Here is a 21,155-nt window from a genome sequence, read left to right as displayed (position 1 = left end):
TAGGTGTCAATCACACAGCAGGTTGGCTGTCCTTGCCAGACAGCCAGCCGGCCAATCACCATTGAGTGCATTCCTGTAAGCAAGGGGATTAAGCACAGGGAGTTTCGGGCACCTCCCTGCCAGACATACTGGAGCCAGAGGCGGGTTTCACTCGTGAATCCCGCCAAAGACCAAACGAACAAAGGGATCAAACCTGGTTTGGCACACAGGGTAAATCTCAAGAACGACCTTTCCAGCAAGAAATGGCAAAAAAGACTGGGGCGTTTTGACGAAATGGGCACCCATGGGTGCTTTACTGTGGCTGAGAACGTAGCCCGTGGTAAAAACACAATGGTAGTAACAAGAAAACCACTGCCACCAGTCATTAATTGTAGAAAGGGTAACATAAAAATGTTACATGAGAAGCTAGACAAAGGGGATACTAAGTAACCCCTCCAGCACCCTTTGGTAAGATAGTGTGTGCTGGGTCTTGAAAGTTCCAAAATGTAAGTAAAGTCAGTTTCACTTTACTGCTCTGGGAAACAGTAGTTTCACCAAGAGAAGGTATTTAAACCTTTGAGAAATCTAAGACTTCCCTGTGCCACTGCGCTGAAGGTGCAGTGTGTCGCAATGTAAAAGATGATGCCTATGGAGTTTGTGAGACTACAAGGTTAAAAGAAACACAGAGAATAAAATCAAACTAAAAAGACCATTGTCCCTATTGAATCAGGACAGCAAAAATCCTTGCTGCAGTCCTAGCAGGCAGCCTCCGGAGAGAGATACACAAGTTGATCCACCTGGACCAGACTGGGTATGTGCCTGGAAGGAGTATCTCGGAGAATCTGCGGCGGCTCCACCATGTGATTTACAGCATGAGTTAGTCCCATCCACAGGGCGGTGGCCTCCCTAGACGCCGTAAAGGCATTCGATTCAGTGCACTGTTACTGGCTGTACACAACGATGGAAAAAATGGGGATTGGTCCGCAGTACATGAGATGGGTGCGCCTGAAATACACATGGGTTAAGACAGGTAAGTAGTACTCGGAGGCTTGGTAAATGCACAGATGCACCAGACGGGGGTGCCCGCTGTCCCCGATGTTATACATACTGGCAGCAGAACCCATGGCGGCATATCTGAGAAAGGAAAATGGGGATGTAGGCATAGTGGTAGATGGGGACAGACCCGTGATATCAATGTATGCAGACAGTATGCGATTATATGTGCGAGACCCCGAACTGAACTTGCCATACATGATGAAGGTACTGGATAACTCTAGCAAGCTTACAGGTATCAAAGTGAACAAGATGAAATTGTGTCTGTTCCCCTTGGCGGCCACTGCCTTGTTGGAGGCAGATAAACTGCTAGTTCTACCTCTACCCTGGTACAGGACCACATTTAGATATCTGGGTATTAACATCCACCGGCACCCCTCCGAAGAGCATGAGTATAATACAATGCGTGCTAGGACAAGTTTAGTTGCTTTCATGGGGTTCTGGGGTAAACTGCCCCTGTCGGTGATGGGGAGAGTAGCTCTTCTAAAAATGGTGGCCTTGCCGCGACTCATGTACTGCTTTGGGAATGTCCCATAAAACACACGGGCGCTTATTCAGGGACCTGGAGAAGTTATGGGTTCCTGTGGCACGAAGGGCGGCACAGGGTGGCTCTTCACACATTGCAGAGGCCGTACGACCAGGGAGGGCTGCCGGTGCTGCATTTTGAGTTGTACTTCCTGGTGTGTCAGCTGCGGCATGTGGTGAAATGGATGGCTGATGAATCCACGATCGCTACTGCAGCCCGCGCTAAGTGGATGGCACCTGAGACCTCTGGGCCCCTGCGGGGACACAGATGGGGAGCTGTTACCTGGTGAAACTAGGCATTTGAATCTGGCGCAGGGCCTGTAAGGTAGTTTCGATAGCCTACCCGTTCGCTCCGCAGATAACGATGTTGGTGGGAAACATAGCGGGTGTCGGGAGCAATTGTAGTTGAGCCTGTTGCTGTGTGGTGTATTTGTGATGTAAAAAACTAAAACTAATAAAAACATATAAATAAAAAAATACATGAGTGAGAAAAGGGGCTCACTCTCCAGGTTAGAAATTAAAAGTCCTGAAGTCCAGCAAAAGAGCTGGTGGCCTAAGGTAGAAGGGAATGAACACATGTCTGAGAATTCTCCCTAACCGAATGTAAGCACAGCGTTGCATGCGCATATCCTGACACCTAGTTACTCTGAAACAAAGATCACTTTTCAGTTCTCCTTCAACACCTTCATAGATCTATTTAACAATAAAAGCTGGATTAACCTCTAAATACGCTTATTTCTTTTCATTTGTTTTAGGATGGTGGCACCAGTGTCCTTGCCAATGCCCGCTCTTGGGGAGTCCATGTTCTGCATGTGAATGGTATCCTTTACTGAATTCTAGAGGTGTTTGAATTGTCTTGTGGGTGGGTGCAACTATAAAATCCTAAAAGTGCCTCTGCAAGGGGCCCTGTACTTTTAAAAACATTTTTTTTCCCTGATTGCTTCACTGGCTCCCCCTCACCCCCCCCTCCCCCCTCCTGATGATCTGTGTTCTTATATAGCATTTAATGCCATAATCCTCCTGCTTCTAAGAGCTGCGTGTTATCCTATTTTTATATTCCTTCATTAATCCACTGCAGAAGGACTAAATTGGCTCTGCCACGGGGTTCAAATTTGTGAAATGCAGGCTCACTTTGTATCGTGAGCCAGTACTTTACTTGTAAGCTGTCCACATTGTTGTCTTACGTTATCTGTGTGCTTCAGTGGTTGGTGCCAGATTCTAATGGGGATTCTGCAGGAGTGATCGAGAGAGCCCCTGTGTTCAAATCCAGTGAAGAGTTTTACAAATCTTATTGCCTATTAATGAAATGGGATAGGGATGTTGCAGAACGCGATTGCTGTACTATGGTTGTTCTCCAGCATGGGTTCTGGCATGGATTCACATGCTCATGAAGATTCCCCGTCACGCTGGGAAGCCTCAGTAAAGAAAAAAAATCAGTTTCATTTCTGAACGGTCTTTCTCCTAACAACCAATCACTGGTCTCTGGGTCATACTGCCCCAGCCAATGAATGCCCTCTACCTAAGCCCCTCCTATGGCAGCCATCTTCAGATTTTTACTGCACGTTCAAGTGTTGGGAGTCCTCGTGCTTAGCCCTCGAGCTTTTATGGCTCCCCTTTTCAAGATTTATTCCGACAGCGGCTTGCGGCATGTCTTCTTGGACGACAAGTGCCTCTTTTGCCTGTACCGGAACCAAACGCACGTGGAGGACAACTGTTTTGTCAGGAGATGCTACCCTGCACGCTGAAGGATCGCATAGGAGGCTCAAGGAGTGGCTCAAGGCCCCTGCTATGGGTAGGTCCAAGCAGCATGCCTCCCCTGCTCCCAAGAAGCGGAGCGGTCTTCTAAGACCTTTTGAGGGCGCTCCTCCCACGCGGGTCCAACAAAAGGCTAAGCACTGTGAGTCCACTGTTACCGGGAGAGCTGTTGCCCTGGCTGCCGAGGAGCCCATCACGTGTACAGCATCACCAGCAGCTTCGATTACCAGCCAATGCTCGGGATCTTCGTCAAATAGGAAGTTGGACCATCCGGGCAAACTCGAGGAGCAGCCCAAGACCGTCCCGCCGGGGGGAAAAAAAGAGGAGTGGGGGCGCTAACACCCTCTAAGGAGAAGGCAGCGGGTCCGAACAAGACCCATCCTTCCATCGAGGGGTGGTGGTGGCGTCCCTTGCAAAGGCTGGTGTGGTGGACCCGAAGGACGCACCCCCAAAGGCAAGAGTATCCCTGCCTAAGAAAAGACCTTGGCTGTGAAGCCAGCGGTGTGGGTTACACTCCCTTGTACCACAATTGTGTGGTATGTGTTTGATTTGTTGATGCTTAGTAACTTGTACATTGGCTAATAAGGACATATAGTTTCCAAATTGTAATTTTATTTTTTAATTCTTTGCTTAAAACCACTTTTCCTTTTAGTGCAGATGCTTATGGGACCAAAAAGGTTTGCTCTTGTTATGGCCAATGCATTTCGGAAATGACCTTCGTCAGGGACTGCAAATCATGATTTGCATCTGTTCAACAATCTCGAATGTGTGAGATGATCGTTATATTAACAAATGGAATACCCAAACATGATTACGAAATTAAAAATTCAAAAACACAAACAAAACCATGGAACCAAAACAAAAAAAGTCATACCACAATTCCAACAAATTCAAATAGAGGGTGAACACCATATCAACAGAACGGGCCGTTCAATGCAGTGTCAAACACAAGGGCAAACGGTAATAATGCATTTCATTACAAATTGTGAAATAAACTGTACATACGTCGTATGTATGTCCGATGTACAAGGCGCGGATGAAGTGAGGTTGTAAAGAAATAAGAAAACAGAGTGGGAACAGTGAGAATGGTTTCAAACACTCGTGATGAAATATATGTCATCAAAGTTTCGGTAATGTCTGGTAAAAGCAGAGTAACTGACCTGCCAATGCAGCGCTCTGTGCCAGTTCTAAAAGATGATAGTAATAAGTGGACCCGTCAGTATTACACTTATAGATACCTGGTAGCATCAGTATGCATTCAAAAAATTGACTATGCACATATGGCATTACTAAAATGTGTACTCTTACCAGTGATGACACGGTGTGGGTAACGGTGTCCTACTGAACTGCAGCGCTTTGATCTGGGTAAACTTTGTCCTAAAATAGTGTATACTGATAGCTGTACAGTGCGCCAAAGGGGTATAAAGAATCTCCCTCAATCCATACGCCACTCTTGCCTGATAGTGTTCGTATGTTCGTACGGGACAAAGCGAGTGAACGCGGCCCGAACTCATTCCTTTGTGTTGTACTGGTGGTAGTCATGGGAACCGCGTACGAACTCGCGTACGGCGTCCATATTGGAGTGGTGTTAAGCTACAAGGGCTACACAGCAAAAATATACTCGTCGAGAGTCGCCATAGAAATGGGTCAGAATGTTCAGGCGATCGTGTGGTGTAAGTAGATCTAGATGTACTCTCATCTCATATTCAGCGAAATAACACTTGTTAAGAAAAATAACACAATGTAAACCTTTCCGTGTATATGAATTACATACTCAATATGTTCATGCAATACCTGCAAGGAAACTATAAGTGTGCATACATGTTACGCAGCGTCATGCAAACCAGTGTCATCTAGTCCAGGTTCCTACCCTTTTTAAACATGTACTACTGGAACTCCTTTATAAACATACTCCTCGTAAGAGACGTATAATCACCCTATAACTGTCACTCTCACTAAAAAGCATCTTGGTGAACTGGTACCGGTAGGCGGGCAAAAATGAATAGAACATAAAAACTGGAGATTGTGTCCTGATGAGCAAGTTGTGAAAGGTAAGTCAAAAAAACTAATAAAAAGACGGGATCAAAACAATGTGCCGTGCCTATGTGTAAAAGTGAAATTAAAGGAAAACAAAAAATATATGTGAAAAAATGACTATAATCGCTTCCAAATGTTTCCTAATAATAAACAGGAGAAAAGTGAAGAATATACAAAGAGGATTGAACTTATAAGTTATTGCACATTTTAAAACTAAAAGATAAACAGAAGAGAAACAATGAATATAGATCTGATAATCTTGCGCTGAAGTTCCATCGAGGGAGTGGTGGCGTCCCTTGCAAAGGCTCGTGTGGTGGACCTGCAGGACGTACCCCCGAAGGCAGGAGTGTCCCTGCCTGCCAGCAGGGAATCCTCTTTTCAGCCCATAGAGAAGACACCAGAGAAGATGAGTCATTTTACCGAAACCGTCCACGCTGGTTGCAGAGATGGGGAGGGGGGAGGCCCAGTTGGCCTCCAGGGCACGGATATCTCCACAGAGGAGGAGCTTAACTACTTCCAGACCGTCCAGGAGGAGCGGTGCGTCGAGAGCAGGCCCTGCAGTAAGGATTCTGATGAGGGTGACGAGGAGCACCGGCATGGACGGCGGCGGATTGGGGGAACCTCCTGTCTTCACCGCCCAGATCTTTGCCACCTGACGAGATGGGCTAGTTTCACACCCTGATCTCCAAGGCTTCAGAGCTCTAACAGCTCGTTGAGAAGAGAGAGTGTTTCCTATACAAGCACCGCAAGGCCAAGAGGAAGACGGTCCTTTCGGTCTAGAGGTTGGCCCTCATGAAGAACCCTTACATGGCCCCAGCGAAGAGGGACCGTTATGTACTGGGTGCCGGACTCTGCGCCCAAATGCTTGCAGATCCCACCGTCACTGCACTCTGTAGTATCGTCAGCAGCCAAGAAGTTGACTTCGGGCTCCGTCTTCGGCAGCCTACACCCTTCCGCCAGACAGTGAGGGGGAAACAGTTGGATGCCATGGGATGACGAGTTATCACATCAGCAGCGACTGCCATTGTGGCACGTAACGACCGGGAGCTGTGGTTCAAGATCGCTCCCCTCCTGGACTGCCTTCCCAACAAGAGGTCGGAAGCTTCAGAGATTCTGCAGGAAGGCGATGTGGTGCCAGTCCATGCCATCACGGTGGCCACGGACATCGCCGACACGGGGTTCCGTCAAATGGGCACCAGCTATTGCCTTCTTCGGCGGGGCTGGCTTGGGGCAACACATTTTTGCCAGGACGTACAGGTTGAGGGTGTTGAACAGGCCCTTCGACAATTTGTTTGGGAAGGCTGTAGATGAGTCTCTTCAAACCATCAAGACGGACATGGCTCGTGCCTTGGGCACGCTTCAACAGCGACTGCCATCCTTTTGGACCTTTGGTGGAAAATCCCATGGATCCTCCAAAGGTTTCAGTGGAGGTGCCTCGTTTTACCGCCGACCGCTCTTCAGCCCATGAGAACAGGGGCCCGTGCCAAGTCTGGAGGAGGACATAGTCACCAGGGTCCCCAAGGCGGTGCTTCGACGTCCAAGCAGGATGGAACTGGCCGTGGTGTCTGGCCCCCACCCGTACACCCCGGTGGGAGGCCAGCTAGCGACAGCATGTCGAAGACCATCTCCACTGACCGTTGGGTGCTGGACGCTCTCGCCCACGGACACACCCTGGAATTTCAACTGAAGTGTCCCTGAATACCACCTGTGGCCTGGCAGGAAAAACATCCCTCAGCTGCTGCTGGAGGTGCGGGCCATGCTAAAAAAGACACAATGGCGCTCGTCTCAGAGGCTCCGGGGCTCTGGAGTGTACTCTAGTTACTTTCTCGTGAAGACCAGCAGCTGGAGGCCCATCCTAGACCTCCGTTGTCTAAACAAGAACATAAAGTCCCAAATGTTTCAGATGGTGACTCTTCAGCATGTGCTCGGACAGCTAGAAGGGGACTTTCCGTCGTCGCTGGATTTTGAGGATGCTTACTTATGCATCCACAAGGGACACCGCAAGTTTCTGCACTTCGTGGTTCAAGGGCAACATTACCAATTAAAGGCCCTTCCTTCGGATTGAAGTCGGCGCCAAGGGTTTTCACCGAGTGCCTGGCGCCTGTGGCAGCGCAGCTACAGGCATCCACGTCTACCCTTACCTGGATGACTGGCTCATTCGGGCCAACTCAAAGGACATTGCTGTCGACCACACGGCGAGGACCGTCCCCCTCCTGATGGACCTGGGGTTCTCAGTGAACTATCTAAAGTCCTGCTTGACTCATCGTAGGACGCGCTGTTTCTGGGATCCTGACTCAACATGGTGTCGTGCCTGGCGTCTCCATCAGAGGAAAAGATAGCGGCCATCTTGGGCAAGGTGCAACGGCTGTTAGCACTGAAGGTTGCCAAGGTGAGCACCATCAATTCTCTGCTCGGCATGATGTTGTCATGCATCTACCTCATACGACTATGCAGGCTGCGTCCACTACAGGAGTTCCTCGACAACCGTTGGATACAAGTGTTGGGAAGCTACCTGGACAAGATCAAGCTAGAGCGATACGGTGGTGTGGAGTTCGCTCACATCTGACAGGAGGCGTGGATTTTCAGACCCCACCGCACCAGGAGACTATCTCGATGGACGCTTCTCTGGAAGGTTGGGCAGCTCACACGGGAAGGCTTCACGCAATAGGCCTGTGGCTGCCAGAGGAGAAAACGTTGCACATCAATGTTCTGGAGCTGCGAACTGTGTTTTGGGCCCTCAAGTCCTTCCGTCCCTCAAGGGCAAGGTGGTACGGGTCTTCACGGACAGTACCACCACAATGTTTTACATCAGGAAGCAGGGGGGCACCAGATTTCCCAGCGCACTAGAGGCGCAGGACCTATGGCACTGGGCCGTAGCCCAGGGATGATCCTCATCCCGTTTCATGTGGCAGGAGTGAAGCACACTGTCGGTGACTCTCTCAGCAGAGAGATGCGCTCTTGCCACGAGTGGGAACTTCGGCAGGACCAAGTGGATCACCTGTTCTGCAGATGGGGCAATCTCCAGATCAATCTATTTTGACTGCGACAAACCCCAAGTGCCGGAGGTTAGCCAGCAGGGGAGCATGGACGCATTTTCATTCCCCCGCGATGGCCTGTCTCTATATGCGTTCTCCCCCTCCCCCCGCTGCCGTTACTCATTCGAATCTCATCAATCAACTCAAACGGTCCTGTTGCAGGATGATCCTCGTCGCACCGGCGTGGCCGATGAAGATAGGGTACCCGGACCTTGTCAGCATGTTAGTGTCCCATCCAGTCAAGCTTTCAGTGGTCACAGATCTTTCTCGCCAGTGAAGGAGGTGCAATTCTGCACCACGGCCCAGTATCACTGAACCTGAAGGCCTGGCTCCTGCAGCATTGGAGTTCGGGGGCTACGAGTTCCCAGCGGACTGCAAGGAGGTGCTTGCCAAGGCAAGAGCATGGTCTACTCTTAAATGCTATGGACATAAATGGAAGAGGTTCGCTGTTTGGGTTTGTACACAGATCAATCCTCTACGAGTCACGGCTCTGCAGGTACTACCGTATTTGCTGTCATTAGCCAAGGCTGGACTGGCTCATGTCTCCATCAAAGTTCATCTGGCGGCTTTCTCCCGCTACACCAGATCTCTGGGACGGTCGTCGTTATGGTCACACCGCCTGGTTAAGGAGTTTGTCAAAGGACTGTTCCATTCGTTCCTGTCGGTGAAGGCTCCAGCCCCGGCGCGGGAACTCTGTGTGGTGCTGACTAAGCTCATGGGTCCTCTGTTCGAGCCTATGCATTCGGCGCCACTGAAATTCTTGTTGTGGAAAACAGCTTTTCTTGTGGCCGTCATCTTCCGCATGATACGTGGGAGAGTTCCAGGCCCTCTCGTGAACAACCTTACTTGACATTCGACTAAATGAGGGTAGTGCTATGGACGCATCCCCTCATTCATGCCCAAGGTGCCGTCAGACTCATTTAAAACGAGCCCTTGGTGTTATCTGTGTTTTTTCCGACGACTTTGTCGCTGACTGAGATGACTTTGCACTCGCTGGATGTGGCTAGAGCACTCCAGTTCTATGTGGACCACATGAAGAGTTTCCAGAAGACGTATCTTTTTGTGAACTTTGCCCCTGTGAACCATGGGAAGGTCCTCTCCAAGGCTTCCATTTCCAGCTGGCTCTCCGGCTGCATTACCCATTGTCACTGGTTGGTGAACCGACCGTTGCCTGGCTGTCGGAGCCTATTTGATCAGAGCGATCGCTGCAACTACGGCGTTACTGTCTGGTGGCCCCTGCTGGACATCTGCAGGGCTGCTACGTGGAGGTCGACGCACACCTTCACGAGATTCTACGGCATCGACGGGGATTCCAGGGAGGAGTCCAGAGTCGGCCTGGTAGTGCTGTACAACCTGTTCGCTTGAAGGTGAGCCTGGTGAGGAGGTAAGAGATGCTTATGTTGAGTCTTGCCATCTTCAGATTTGGTAGTAATCCATGCCAGACCCCATGCTGGAGAATCAACTCTCCAGCACATGCAAACCCTCCCGCCTATCCCTCTGCGACTCTTCTCTTGGTCCTACTGCCACTTTATATGCTACCAAAATTGAAGATGGCTGCCAAAGGAGGGGCTTAGGTAGCGAGCAGTCATTGGCTGGGGGCAGTTTGACCCAGAGACCAGTGATTGGTTGTTAGGAGAAAGACAGTTCAGAAATGAAACCCTGACGGAGAATATTCATGAGCATGTGAATCCATGGCAGAGCTCTGCTGGAGAACAGGTACAGGTAAGTAACTTGTTCCTTACCAAATGTTTGAAAGGCTACACTCGTGTCACTAAAAGCAAAATGTTTGTTGGGTATAATTTGATTTTTGTACATGTTTCTCCCCGCTTGGGAGTACCCGGGCACTGAGCTTTATCAACCCTTTTGGTTGCATCTTTTTGGAGTAATGCTTTCCTATAGCTTTTAAGGCATCTGCAATTTTTATTATTGCGATTTTTCTTTTTTTCTTTTTTTTTTTTTTAATTATTGCAGTGCACAGCACTTTCTGTGCAGGGCAGTGTTGCTGGGAGCTCTTTGAGCTGCCCTTCTAGTTTCCTTGTGCTAACTACGGTTTCCAAGGATATGGGGATACTTTTTATCCTACCTTTTTTTTATTTTGTGTAATCAGTACACCCCAATTTGTGTGGAGTACAGAGAGGGCACACTGTATTGCTTTTTCCACTTATCGTCTTAACTGTCTAGTAACCGGTTCGTCTGAGTGATATTCTTGAATGACTTCATGATTTTTACATGTAGGCTGCTGTCACAGCTGCGGTAAAGGACACATGGTTCACCATTGACCTAAGGTGCCTGTCTTTTTTTTTTCGCCAATGCTTGATGACTTGTTCTTTCTTGAGCCACCTTTTGCCGTCCGGGGGTTGGAGTTCCTGCTCACTCTTGTCTTTGCCAGGCTCCCATTGGGAAGCCCGCCTGAGGACGCCTGCATGTCTGGGAGGCCTGGAAGCTGGGAGTACACCAAACCTTGTCCTCAGTATGCCTGTTTGAATCCTGTTCTGACTTGGAGCAAAGTTTCAATGTAGCATGACTGCGGATTTGGTGCGTTCCTTTTTAAAGGCAACGGTCCTGGGGCAGAACAAGAGTCGACCAATGGAACGAAGAATCTGTGGAAAGCAGTCTGCAGCCAGTTCCAGTGATTGCTGCGGCTTCAACCTCTTCTGATCGATCAGGGAAGTTCCAGACCAGACTTAAGCCGTCTGCCAAACCCAGTCTCGAGCCGACCTGTATTTGAGCCGTCTCTTGACCATCCTGGGCTGCAATTCTCCAATACCCTGTGACCTGGACAATCTGCTGTGCATAGTCTCCTGAAGCCTGGTTTCGGTTGGAACTTCGTGGGCATCCTGCTGGGCCTACAGTGGCTCTTTCCCGTTCTGAGACATCTCCCCTTCCAAGTAGCGACCGAGTAACGGAGTGAAGTTTAACATGTGACAACCATCGCTGAACCAAAGCCTGTGTAGAGTCCCAACGAGCCAGTAGCGTGACGATCGTCTGATGGGCGTCTCATCGCAAGAAGCTGACCGTCTGCTCCCGCTGAAAGTTCCTCCTTTGGCCTCCAGCCAAGAATCTGAAAATGAGCTGCTGTCTCCTTTCTCCCAGGCCTAAGTACTTTGGCCTACAATCCTTCAGGGGTTCTGCCTTATCTCCCTGAATCACCTTTTAAACTAAACATATTACCTACCTACAACATAGAAGAAACGTGCTATTTTGACAACTTTGACAATGTCTGCCTTTCTTTGTGCTTCCAACCACGCGCCCTGTTCACCCATTGTCCGCACTGATTTGAGACTCTCTCCAAGATGGGGCTGTACTTTCTAAAGCATAGGTTGCCTAACAGTACTTACCAGTATCCGTGTTGCTTACTTTATGTTGGTTTAGAATTGATTTGCTAAACTTTAATGCTACTCTAACTAATTACCTGCATATCTAAGAGTTTACTATTGACTTGAGTAATGCTTAACAAAAGTCTTACTGTGTATTATGTGAATATGTTTACTTAACTGATTCTGGTAGTGTTAGTTCCCTTAGTATTAATAATACATAACCATATGTTTATCAATCTACTGTAGGTATGCCCCGAGGTCTTTGTACTTGCCTGCAGCCCTGCTCCCTCCTAGATTAAGCCTGGCTGCTCGTCCATTGCTACCAAAACCTTTGGTTAGTTTATTTTATTTCTATAGCGCTCCGGACCCGGGAGTAAAAGGGCACTCAGTACAAGTTACAAGGCATAGTACATGGTAATAGGCAGTGATACTAGAACAACTTGAACAACAGTTGCATACTAGGAACAACAATTATATACAAAATATACAGGCAGTGGAGGTGATAGCAACCAATAATGACATAAATGAGGCATGTGCAATAAGTACAGTTAATGGCAGAGCTTAACTTCAAGGTTGACTTTTTGTCAGAAGCCACCCGATGGCAAGTTTCCTGAACGACTGGAAGGATTTGGATGATTTAATATTCAAAGGCAGGGCGTTCCAGAGTTGGGAGGCGATGACAGTGAAGCTCGAGCCTCCGGCTCTTTTAGAGGTAAATCTAGGTACTGTGAGACATAAGGTATTGGAAGATCTTGTGGTTCTGATGGAGGATTTCATGGTGAATTTGTTAGTCAGGTGGGGGGGGGGACTAGATAGTTGAGAGCTTTGTAAGTGAGGCAGAGTGTTTTTAGATCAATTTTATGTTGGATGGAGAGCCATTTACATGTGGTTCTAGTGGCAGAGATGTGCTCATGCCTGGGAATGTTTAGCGCTGCCCGTAATGCATTATTTTGAAGGACTTGGAGTTTACTAATTATCGCTTGGTTGGCACCTAAGTAGAGGCTGTTGCAGTAGTCTAACTTAGATTGTATAAGAGCTCTAGCTCTGGCTAGCGTGAGGCAACTGTTAGGGGAGAGAAATGGTCTGCAGGCTCTGGTTAGTTTTCTGGTATAGGCAGTGGCAGAAGCGGTCGAGTTGACTTGCTTAGTGAGGTTAATATTGGCATCAAGATAGAACCCAAGTGTTTTCACGTTTTTGGCGACCGGGATGGTGTTGCCATAAATTATGATGTTGGAGTAGTTGGGACTTAGTGAGCCAACAATGAGCAGTTCAGTCTTCTCGTCATTCAGGCAGAGAGCGTGTGTGTGGCCATCCATGCCTGAATGACTGAGAAGATTTCATTGATCCTGGCTACATCAGTATTGTAATTGCCCGAGATGGTGAGGAGTAGCTGGGTGTCGTCCGCGTAGTTTGTATAGGTGACAACCCAGACGATCCAGTTTATCAAAGAGGGGCTTTATAAAGATATTGTATAGGGTGGGTGAAACACATGAGCCTTGTAGGATACCACAAGTTATAGGGATAGTCTCTGCTGCTGCCTCAGGGAAAAAAACCCTCATGGTTCTATTGGCCAGGAAGGACTGTATCCACGTGACAGTAGAGGGGGAGAAGTGGGCGGCAGAGGAGAGGTGGTTGCAGAGTATTATCGTCGACCAAGTCGAAGGCTGCTGAGAGATCTAAGAGGAGTAGGATGGCAGCCTTGCCCTTATCTTTAATTTCGTCAATCTGACTTTTAAGATCAACAAGGGCAGTTTCTGTTCCATGTTGAGGCCGGAAGCCAGACTGACGCAATCCGAGTAATTGGTTGAACTCTAGGTAATGCTGAATTTGCAAGTAAGCAACTCTGTCAAGGATTTTTAACAAGAAGGGAACAGTTGTGATAGGCCTGTAGTTTGTGGGGATGGTTGGGTCCAAGGCCTGCTTTTTTTTTAGTAGTGGGAGGACCCACGACTGTTTCAGATTGTTTGGTACCGAATTAGTGGAGAATCACACGTTTATGAGCTTAGAAATGAAGGGGGCGAGGTCTCTTGCTGCATCTTTTATGATCTGTGCGGGGCAACTGTCCCCTTTGCAGTTTGATGGTTTGAGGGATGTTATGATTCTTTGCACTTCTACTATGGTTACATTTTTGAAGGTGAAGCCCTGGTTAGTGTTGGGGGTGGTGGGAGGACTGGGAATATGGGGGTTAGGGGTGGGGCTGCTATTGGAAAGTTGCAGTCTTTTATTTTCGATTTTTGTTTTTAGGCCAGTGATTTTGTTTGCAAGGGCATCTTGGATTCTGGTGCACCAGAGTTGGTCTTTCACGGACGTGTCCATAGGTGGATTGGGGTTTTCTAACTCCTTCAGGATAGTGAATAGTTCTTTGGTACTGGAACTAGCATTACTTATTCTTGTTTTGTAGGCTTCCTTTTTAGTGCAAATGATTTCTTTTTTTATAAATGGGGGATGCATTTATGTGATTAACTTTTGTGTTCCTCTGATGGATTCGTTTTCCATAGGGTTTCCATTTTGGACTTTTTATTTCTTAATGTTTTGAGTTCTGGTGTGTACCAGGAGGTAAAATGTGCTTTGGGTTTGCTTTTGCGTAGCTTTAGAGGGGCAACAAGGTCAATAGCTTTGGTCATGGCGTTATTGTAGGTGTCTACTAGTAAGTTGAGGTCCGATGTGTTGGGGATCATGTTTAGGGTGGGTAGAACCAGTGGGATGAGGGCTTCAGCGGTGGTGATCTGCTTATTTCTTGTCAGACATGCTGGTGCAGGTGTGCGCTGTGTGTGGAGAGGGTTATTAATACTAATGTCAAATGAGAGTAGGAAGTGGTCAGTCCATATAAGTGGTTGGGGTGCCTTGCATATAATGTTGCAGTTGTGGGCAGCGAGCCAGTCTAAGGTTCTGCCTTTCTGATGTGTAGGTAAGGTGTTAAATTGAATGTAGTTGTGTTCGCCAAGTGCATTAGCAAGGGAAGCTGCTGGAGTGTCGTGGGGATCATTGTAACCCAAGTTAGTCACCTAAAAGAATAATCTGTGATAGAGGTTTAGATTTTTCAGCTATGAGGGATGTTATATCTTCCTCAAAGGAACCTATGGGACCAGGGGATCTGTATAATAGTTCCAGTGTGATGGAGTTCTTAGGGGTAGTTTGAATTTTAATGGATAGGTGTTCACAGGAATTTAGAGGAAGGGAGGTCACAGATCTAATGTCAAGCGAAGATTAAGTGCTACACCTCCTCCTCGGGCATTTACGTCTGTCGGCCCTGAGGATGGAGTAGTTGTCTGGAACTGCGAGGGTTAGAGAGGGACCTGCTGCGACATGAAGCAAAGTTTCTGTGGTGGCGAGGAAATCCAGGTCTGCTGAACGGATAATATTTGCAATTTTCGTAGGGTGGGCCACAAGGGATCTAACATTAAGTAAGGCTCCTTTAAGTGGCATAGAGTTTGCAATGGCGTTTTATTATTGATTTTAGTTGTGGGATTGTTGGTCATTTTGCTAAGTAAGGTGGGGAATCTACAACCTAGTCTGTCATTACGGGTCATGAGGTTGGGGTAGGCTGTAGGGCGATGTTCTAGCAAATTGCGTGAGTTCAGGATGTTGTCTGAATGGTCATCTGTGGAGGGTTACCTAAAGTAACGCTGATTTTGGTGCTATGGTCTGTAGGTGCACTGTGGGGGAAAGGAGGTAGGGAGGTCAAGAAGGGTGTGGGGCAGGGAATGGGGTGGTGTCTAGGACAGCCAAGCTTGGCAAGTCCATTGCTGAATGGGATATAACTATTACTGCTACATGGCGTGCAATTGGGCATAATGCAGTAAGGGAACATGATGAATACTAGCCAGGCTGGCATAGTTCACAATCAATGTGGTCTGTTAGCGACCATAGGGCATAACACAATCAATGTGGTCTGTTAGCGACCATAAGGTATAACACATAATGCAGTGGGGCAGCATCTAAGTTCAGAATAGGACATAAACTGAGATGGAGTTAGGCAACGCATGGGTTCAGGTGGGACACTTGAGCTAATAATGCAGTGGGGCAGCAACTGAGTTCCGAGTCGTACCTTAAAGCTGTAAATCTAAGGTGTCATGTGCGAAGACAGCAGTAGTGTGTCAGAGCGCAAATCTATACGGCACAAGCTGGCGGGTTAGGATGCTGGGGTACAATTACTACATGTCGCAGAAAAAAGCAGTCTAGATGCCGTTTGCTAGTGAGAGCCCAAGAACTATAGGCACGAGAAGAAACAACCATGCTGCCGAAATCTGGAATGCAGCTGGGGGAGGCATGTGGCCTACCTTGCATCTGGCAGGACATGCGGGCATCGATCCAGTAGCCTGCTACCCCTGCAATGGATGGAGGGAGCTCCTGCTCCTCTAGACTTCAGTGGAGATACTGGCGCAGTGAACATAGTTTGAGTATAAGGAAGAGCGGAGTAGGGCGCTCCGGCGCGCTCCAGGACGCGACGGGGAGCAAACAGGGGCCTTTGTGTGGCCTTCGTGGATGGCCGGCGGATGATTCAAATTAAATATTTGCTGGGAAAACGAGGTTTAGCCTTGTTATGGTGCCGCGACGCGCTCGACATTGGTGGGTCAGGCACAATACTGGGACATGGTCAGGTGGGCAGTGCTGGTAAATGGGGCGGTGCGGATAGCGGCGTTGCTGCTGCCTTGCGTGTGGGGCACCGTGCAGGCGAGGAGATCAGTATTGACATCTTACTGTTGGGTATAAGTTGCTGCTGCTTGCACGGCGGTTGATGCTGCGGCGAGGCTCTTTGGGAGGCGTGCACATCAGGTGCTTGTGGGGCTTCTGGGGTGGGGAGGGGCTCCTGCCCTCTTCCCTGGGCGCTAATGTCTGCAATGAATGAGTGTAGGCCAAACCTAAGAATTCGAGCCCTGCACACCTAAGAGTGTCTTCAGTCCTACCATAGGTGAACTTTAGTAAAACTCCCTAACTGTTTCCTTTGCGCCTAAATGTCATATTAAACCTTGGACAGCCTTACCTTGTCAACTGAGGAAACTCTGCTAGATTGGGGCGAGACCTCTAAGAAAAAGCCGACCTGTAGAGGACCGTGAGGCAATGGATCTTACCAATTCTGATTTTTAACAGCACATCTGTGTCCTGCTTTTCACCTATCGAGAGGCCCTAGTGTTCCATCCCTTTGATCCGTGGGACAGTTGGGTTGCAATCCACAAAGATCCTCCTGCTCTCAGAAGACTTGTTCGTAAATGTGTGGACCCAAAGTGGGGAGGCGTCTACATCAGACACCCTGATCACCACCTACTGACAGTCTGGGGCTTTTTGGCAAAGCTGCAGCAAGAACCCTTTGCTGCCGGAACCTGAAGGGCCTCCATGCCATCTGGGCCTGGTATTGTTCATCTGAGGACTTTCAGGCAAGAGCTCTGGCTCGGTCTTCGTTCATTTTCCATACAAAGTGGTAAGGCAGTTTTTTATACAACCCTCTACGAATACTAATCTGTCGGGCTGGTTAACGTACTCAGCCAAAAAGGGAAGCCAATACTGTTAGCGGTCATTAACGGGACAGCAACATGGTTTACCTCAGGTAGAGGTAGTAGGCTGACACAAAGGTACAATTAGTCAACACTTATCCATGGAAACATACACCACACTGATGTGCACATAAATCAGTATAAATATCAGAAAATGTATGCCTTTTTATTATGCTACATATATACACCACTACCAGTTCGAATAAGTACTCGTAGTGCACAGTATTAAAAATATCAGTATATTTAAAAACAAATGTCTTTGAGGACTCTCCTCGCCCCAATACTTTAATGTGGCTGTTGGGTAAGAATTGGTGCAGTCCAACTGGTGTGGCACTACACAATACCTCTCTCTTGGTATTCGTTTACCCACCTTTTAATATAGGCCTGTACTACACAAGTTGGTGGTGTTACTGAGCAGCCAGGCTTGTCGTAAAATGGGTAATGTGAGCTGTACAATGAAATGCAGGTATTCAAGTAAACACTTACACACTTATAGTATAAATAGTTATACACAGATATTTAAAAGCATTCTTTCAAAAGCATTTGGGATTAGACTGGGGTATAACCGTAATTCCGGTGTACTTTAGCTGTTGATGTGCTGCGTTGGTTAGCTGCAACGTCAGCACTGAGAGGAATTCCCCTTACCCTCTCCTTTCAATGTCTACAACTGATAAGCTAGTGCTGATTTGCGCTTAGCCGTAAGAAAATCAATTTTCGTGTCATATAGTCTATTACAGCATCTATATGTTAAAGTTGTAGTTTATTTTGCTTGTAATTCACAGCCGACACGTGTTTTTGACACTTGGTCATCCACAAGGCAGCTATATCTAGGTAAGAAAACCCCTGCTAGTTGCAAAGCCTTATTGTCACTGTGCCAGACTGGCTCAGATGTCCATCTGGTATTGTCAGAGTATCCCGTTGCTTGGAAGTGCTACAGGTGTCCTCTTGGTTACAGCGCCGGTAAGTTGGGTAGCGTCTGATCTCCAATTAGCCTCTCAGACCTTACTAGGTGTGTACCATTCATCGGGTTTGTTTCCGGGCCCCGCTGAAAATGTAGCGCGCAGTAACTGCCATTAACATTAATCCCAGTTTAGGATTCAATTCAAAGGGATGCAGGCAGTATTTTATCCCAGCAACGAGTGTTCAACAATTAAAATCTGTAAGGGAACAAGCACTGCCAAAGCCAATATGTTCAGAATGGGGCCTTTGGGGAGCCAGGACAGCCAAAGTCAATGGTCAAAGTTCTGATGCTCTCTTAGAAAATGTTCTTAAATAGTCAGTTCAAAGCAAATCAAGAGGAGTCCCCTTGAAGCGCAAGCTGTAAGGCCAGTGTGAGTTGGTCAACTCGAGATAGGTGAAAATAGCACCCCAAGGTAGGAAGCACCCTAAATGACAAAAGCATAATGTACCCAAACCCCACAGTACCTGTGAACTGAAGAATGTATTCCAGCTGGATGCCTTCTTGTTGCAGTGCAGCAGACCTTAGTTCCTTGGTCATGGTGACGAAAGGGACGATGTCTGGTGGGCTCCTGCGGCAGCACTTGAGGAGAGGGACTCTGCAGCAATGGATTCCTCAGGATTCAGCGGCTCTTTGTGGTTTTCGCCCCTTTTTCTTAGCACCTAAGAAGAACGAACGGCTCCGGCTAGAAGTTCCTTGATCCCTCAGTCCTGGTCTCTGGTGAGGGGACCCTGGATGTGGATTTCCTGTTTCTGTAGGGGTCTCTGGATTCCCACGAAGTTTCGGCCGGCTTCTCACTTCGGAAGACAATGCACTCACAAATGGTCGAGGTACCCCAGGTATTGGGATTTTGCAGCCTAGGAAAGTAACAGCAAGTCGGGGGTTGCACTAAAATAGTTTGCCTTAAGGCTAGTTGGTCCCACCAGCCTAAGTGAGTAAGTTGTCCCGTACAGGTCTACCCTGTCGATTCATAAACTGGGTCAGCACTTCGCGGTCCAGGAGCGTGCTGATGGCGTCTCTTCACGTCGTCTTCGGGTGTTGTCCTCCAGTGGTCGACTCTGCCTCTAGTCCCAAAACCTCGGTTTATATGCAAGTTCCCATTCATTCCCAGCCCTAGGCTGTCAATCGCATGGCAGGGTGGCTGTCCTCCAGGACAGCCAGCCCGCCAGTCAATTGGAACTCGTTTCACTCGGGCACACCTAGAGACAAAAGACAGGGAAGTTTCGGGACCCTCCCTCACTGCCTTTTCAGACATGCTGGCGCTGACTGAAGCCCGCCAAAGGCAAACCACACAATGGACACCCACCCGATTCAAACAGAGTAAAAGCCCAGAAGAAACTAGAATTGGCGTGGGCTATTTTGGGAAAAGGGTCACCCTTGGGTGCTGTACTGCAGCTGATGTATCAGCCTGCAGAAAAAGGTCACCAGGTAGTATTGAAGAAACCACTGCCACCAGCCAATCAAGTAAGTGTAACAATGTTAAATGAGGAATGGGTTTAAGGAGTATAACTCCCCAGCACTACGCATAGGGTGGTGGGTGCTGGACCCACAAAGGAAAAGCTAAGTAAGACAGGGCTCATCTTACTATTCTTGTGAACATTGGTTCACTCAAGAAAATGTTGTTAAATATTTAGAGATGTTCAAGGGACTTCTCAGTGGCACTGCACAAAAGGTGCTGTCGGAATGCAAAAAGCAGATGTCTGTGGAGTTTAACAGACTACATAAGTAACACAGAAAATCAGTGTCGGGAAAACACATGCGAGTGAGAGAAAAAAGTCCCAGTGACTCATGAGTTAAATTAAAAAGAGCTGGGGGTCTCCAAGGTTGAAGGGAATTGAGACAGAAATGAAAATTCTCTAACATGGGCCCACTATCACAGAATGTCCTAACATATTGTGACAATGGGTGTTAGGAAAGATTTTCTTTTTGCTGCTTTTCTCCTATAGACTTCTATGGCACAACCTTTCTTTTTGCTTTGTTTTGACTGACTTTTTGGGGAAAGTAAAGTCTTGTGCTTTTCTTGTCTTTTGGCTCATTATTATGGGGATAACTCCTCAGTCCATCAGTACTGAGACTCTCGCTTAGTGATTTTTTTTTTTACAATTTTTTTTTTTTTTATTTTTGGCGGCAGAGGTATAAAGGCACACAGAAAGGACAACACATGTATACAGCAGTTACATCGTAGAGCAGCACAAAAATTACGATGCAGCAATCGCAGCATATACAACATGGCAATACCTGAGGAGGAGCAACAGTGGGGCTTCATCCAGTGGGGTCAGAGCCCGGTGGGGCAGGGGACATACCGGACACGGGGGGTGTCCTCGCTGAGGTTGTTAAGATAGGTGTTAAATTCACCCCAAATATTTTTGGGGCGAGATTGGGCAGGGAGCGTAGTCAGATAATCTTCCTCACAATTCCGTGCCCAGGTGAGTAAGCGGAGCCACTTGTGATAGGTCGGGGGAGAAGGACATTTCCAACTCTGGAGTATACACTTTTTGGCGATCATGCAACTTATATTCAGAAATTTGGCCAGTCGTCTGGAGCCATCAGTTTTCCCGCCCCGAACAGAACCGCCAGGGGGTCAGGGTCAACCACGGTGTCAGTTATTGCGGAAAGCGTTTTCAATATGCTATCCCAAAACCCCAACCATTCCCTGCAGGCCCAAAACATATGCAAATGGTCAGCTTCCTCCGCACCACACCGGGGGTACAAGGCAGCCGCGGTGCGGATGAACCTCTTGGTCCTACGTGGGGTGTAGTAAAGCCTGTTGAGGAGTTTGTACTGCATGGCGCGGAAGCAGAAGTTGAGGGTGACCTTTTTGGTGTGTAGGCACATTTCACCCAAGGCAGCATCGGATATCTCCAGACCCAGTTCGCCCACCCAATTGTCCCACGCTCGGAGAACTGGGATAGAGGCATTCTCCTGTAGGATCTTGTATAGGGAGGAGACGACGCCGCAGGCGCCGCCAGAGTTGGCAATGTAAGCAATTGCCGGGTTATCTGGG

At 48.0% G+C, this 21,155-nt stretch overlaps 1 protein-coding gene across 1 annotated transcript in view; it reads left to right on the top strand.

Moving 5' to 3' along the window:
• The window catches only part of DBF4B (DBF4B-CDC7 kinase regulatory subunit), a 437,979-nt gene that overhangs the window by 105,298 nt on the left and 311,526 nt on the right, over nt 1-21,155 (top strand). Inside the window, exon 5 of the mRNA XM_069634269.1 lies at nt 2,313-2,376. Coding sequence (XP_069490370.1) covers nt 2,313-2,376 — 64 coding nt within the window. The remainder of the gene's footprint in view (nt 1-2,312; nt 2,377-21,155) is intronic.

The sequence above is a fragment of the Ambystoma mexicanum genome, chromosome 13 (assembly GCF_040938575.1).
Source record: "Ambystoma mexicanum isolate Mex_15411 chromosome 13, UKY_AmexF1_1, whole genome shotgun sequence".
Lineage (NCBI taxonomy): Eukaryota > Metazoa > Chordata > Amphibia > Caudata > Ambystomatidae > Ambystoma > Ambystoma mexicanum.
The sequence above is the reverse complement of the archived record's forward strand: the minus strand, read 5'-3'. Positions and strand labels throughout refer to the sequence as shown.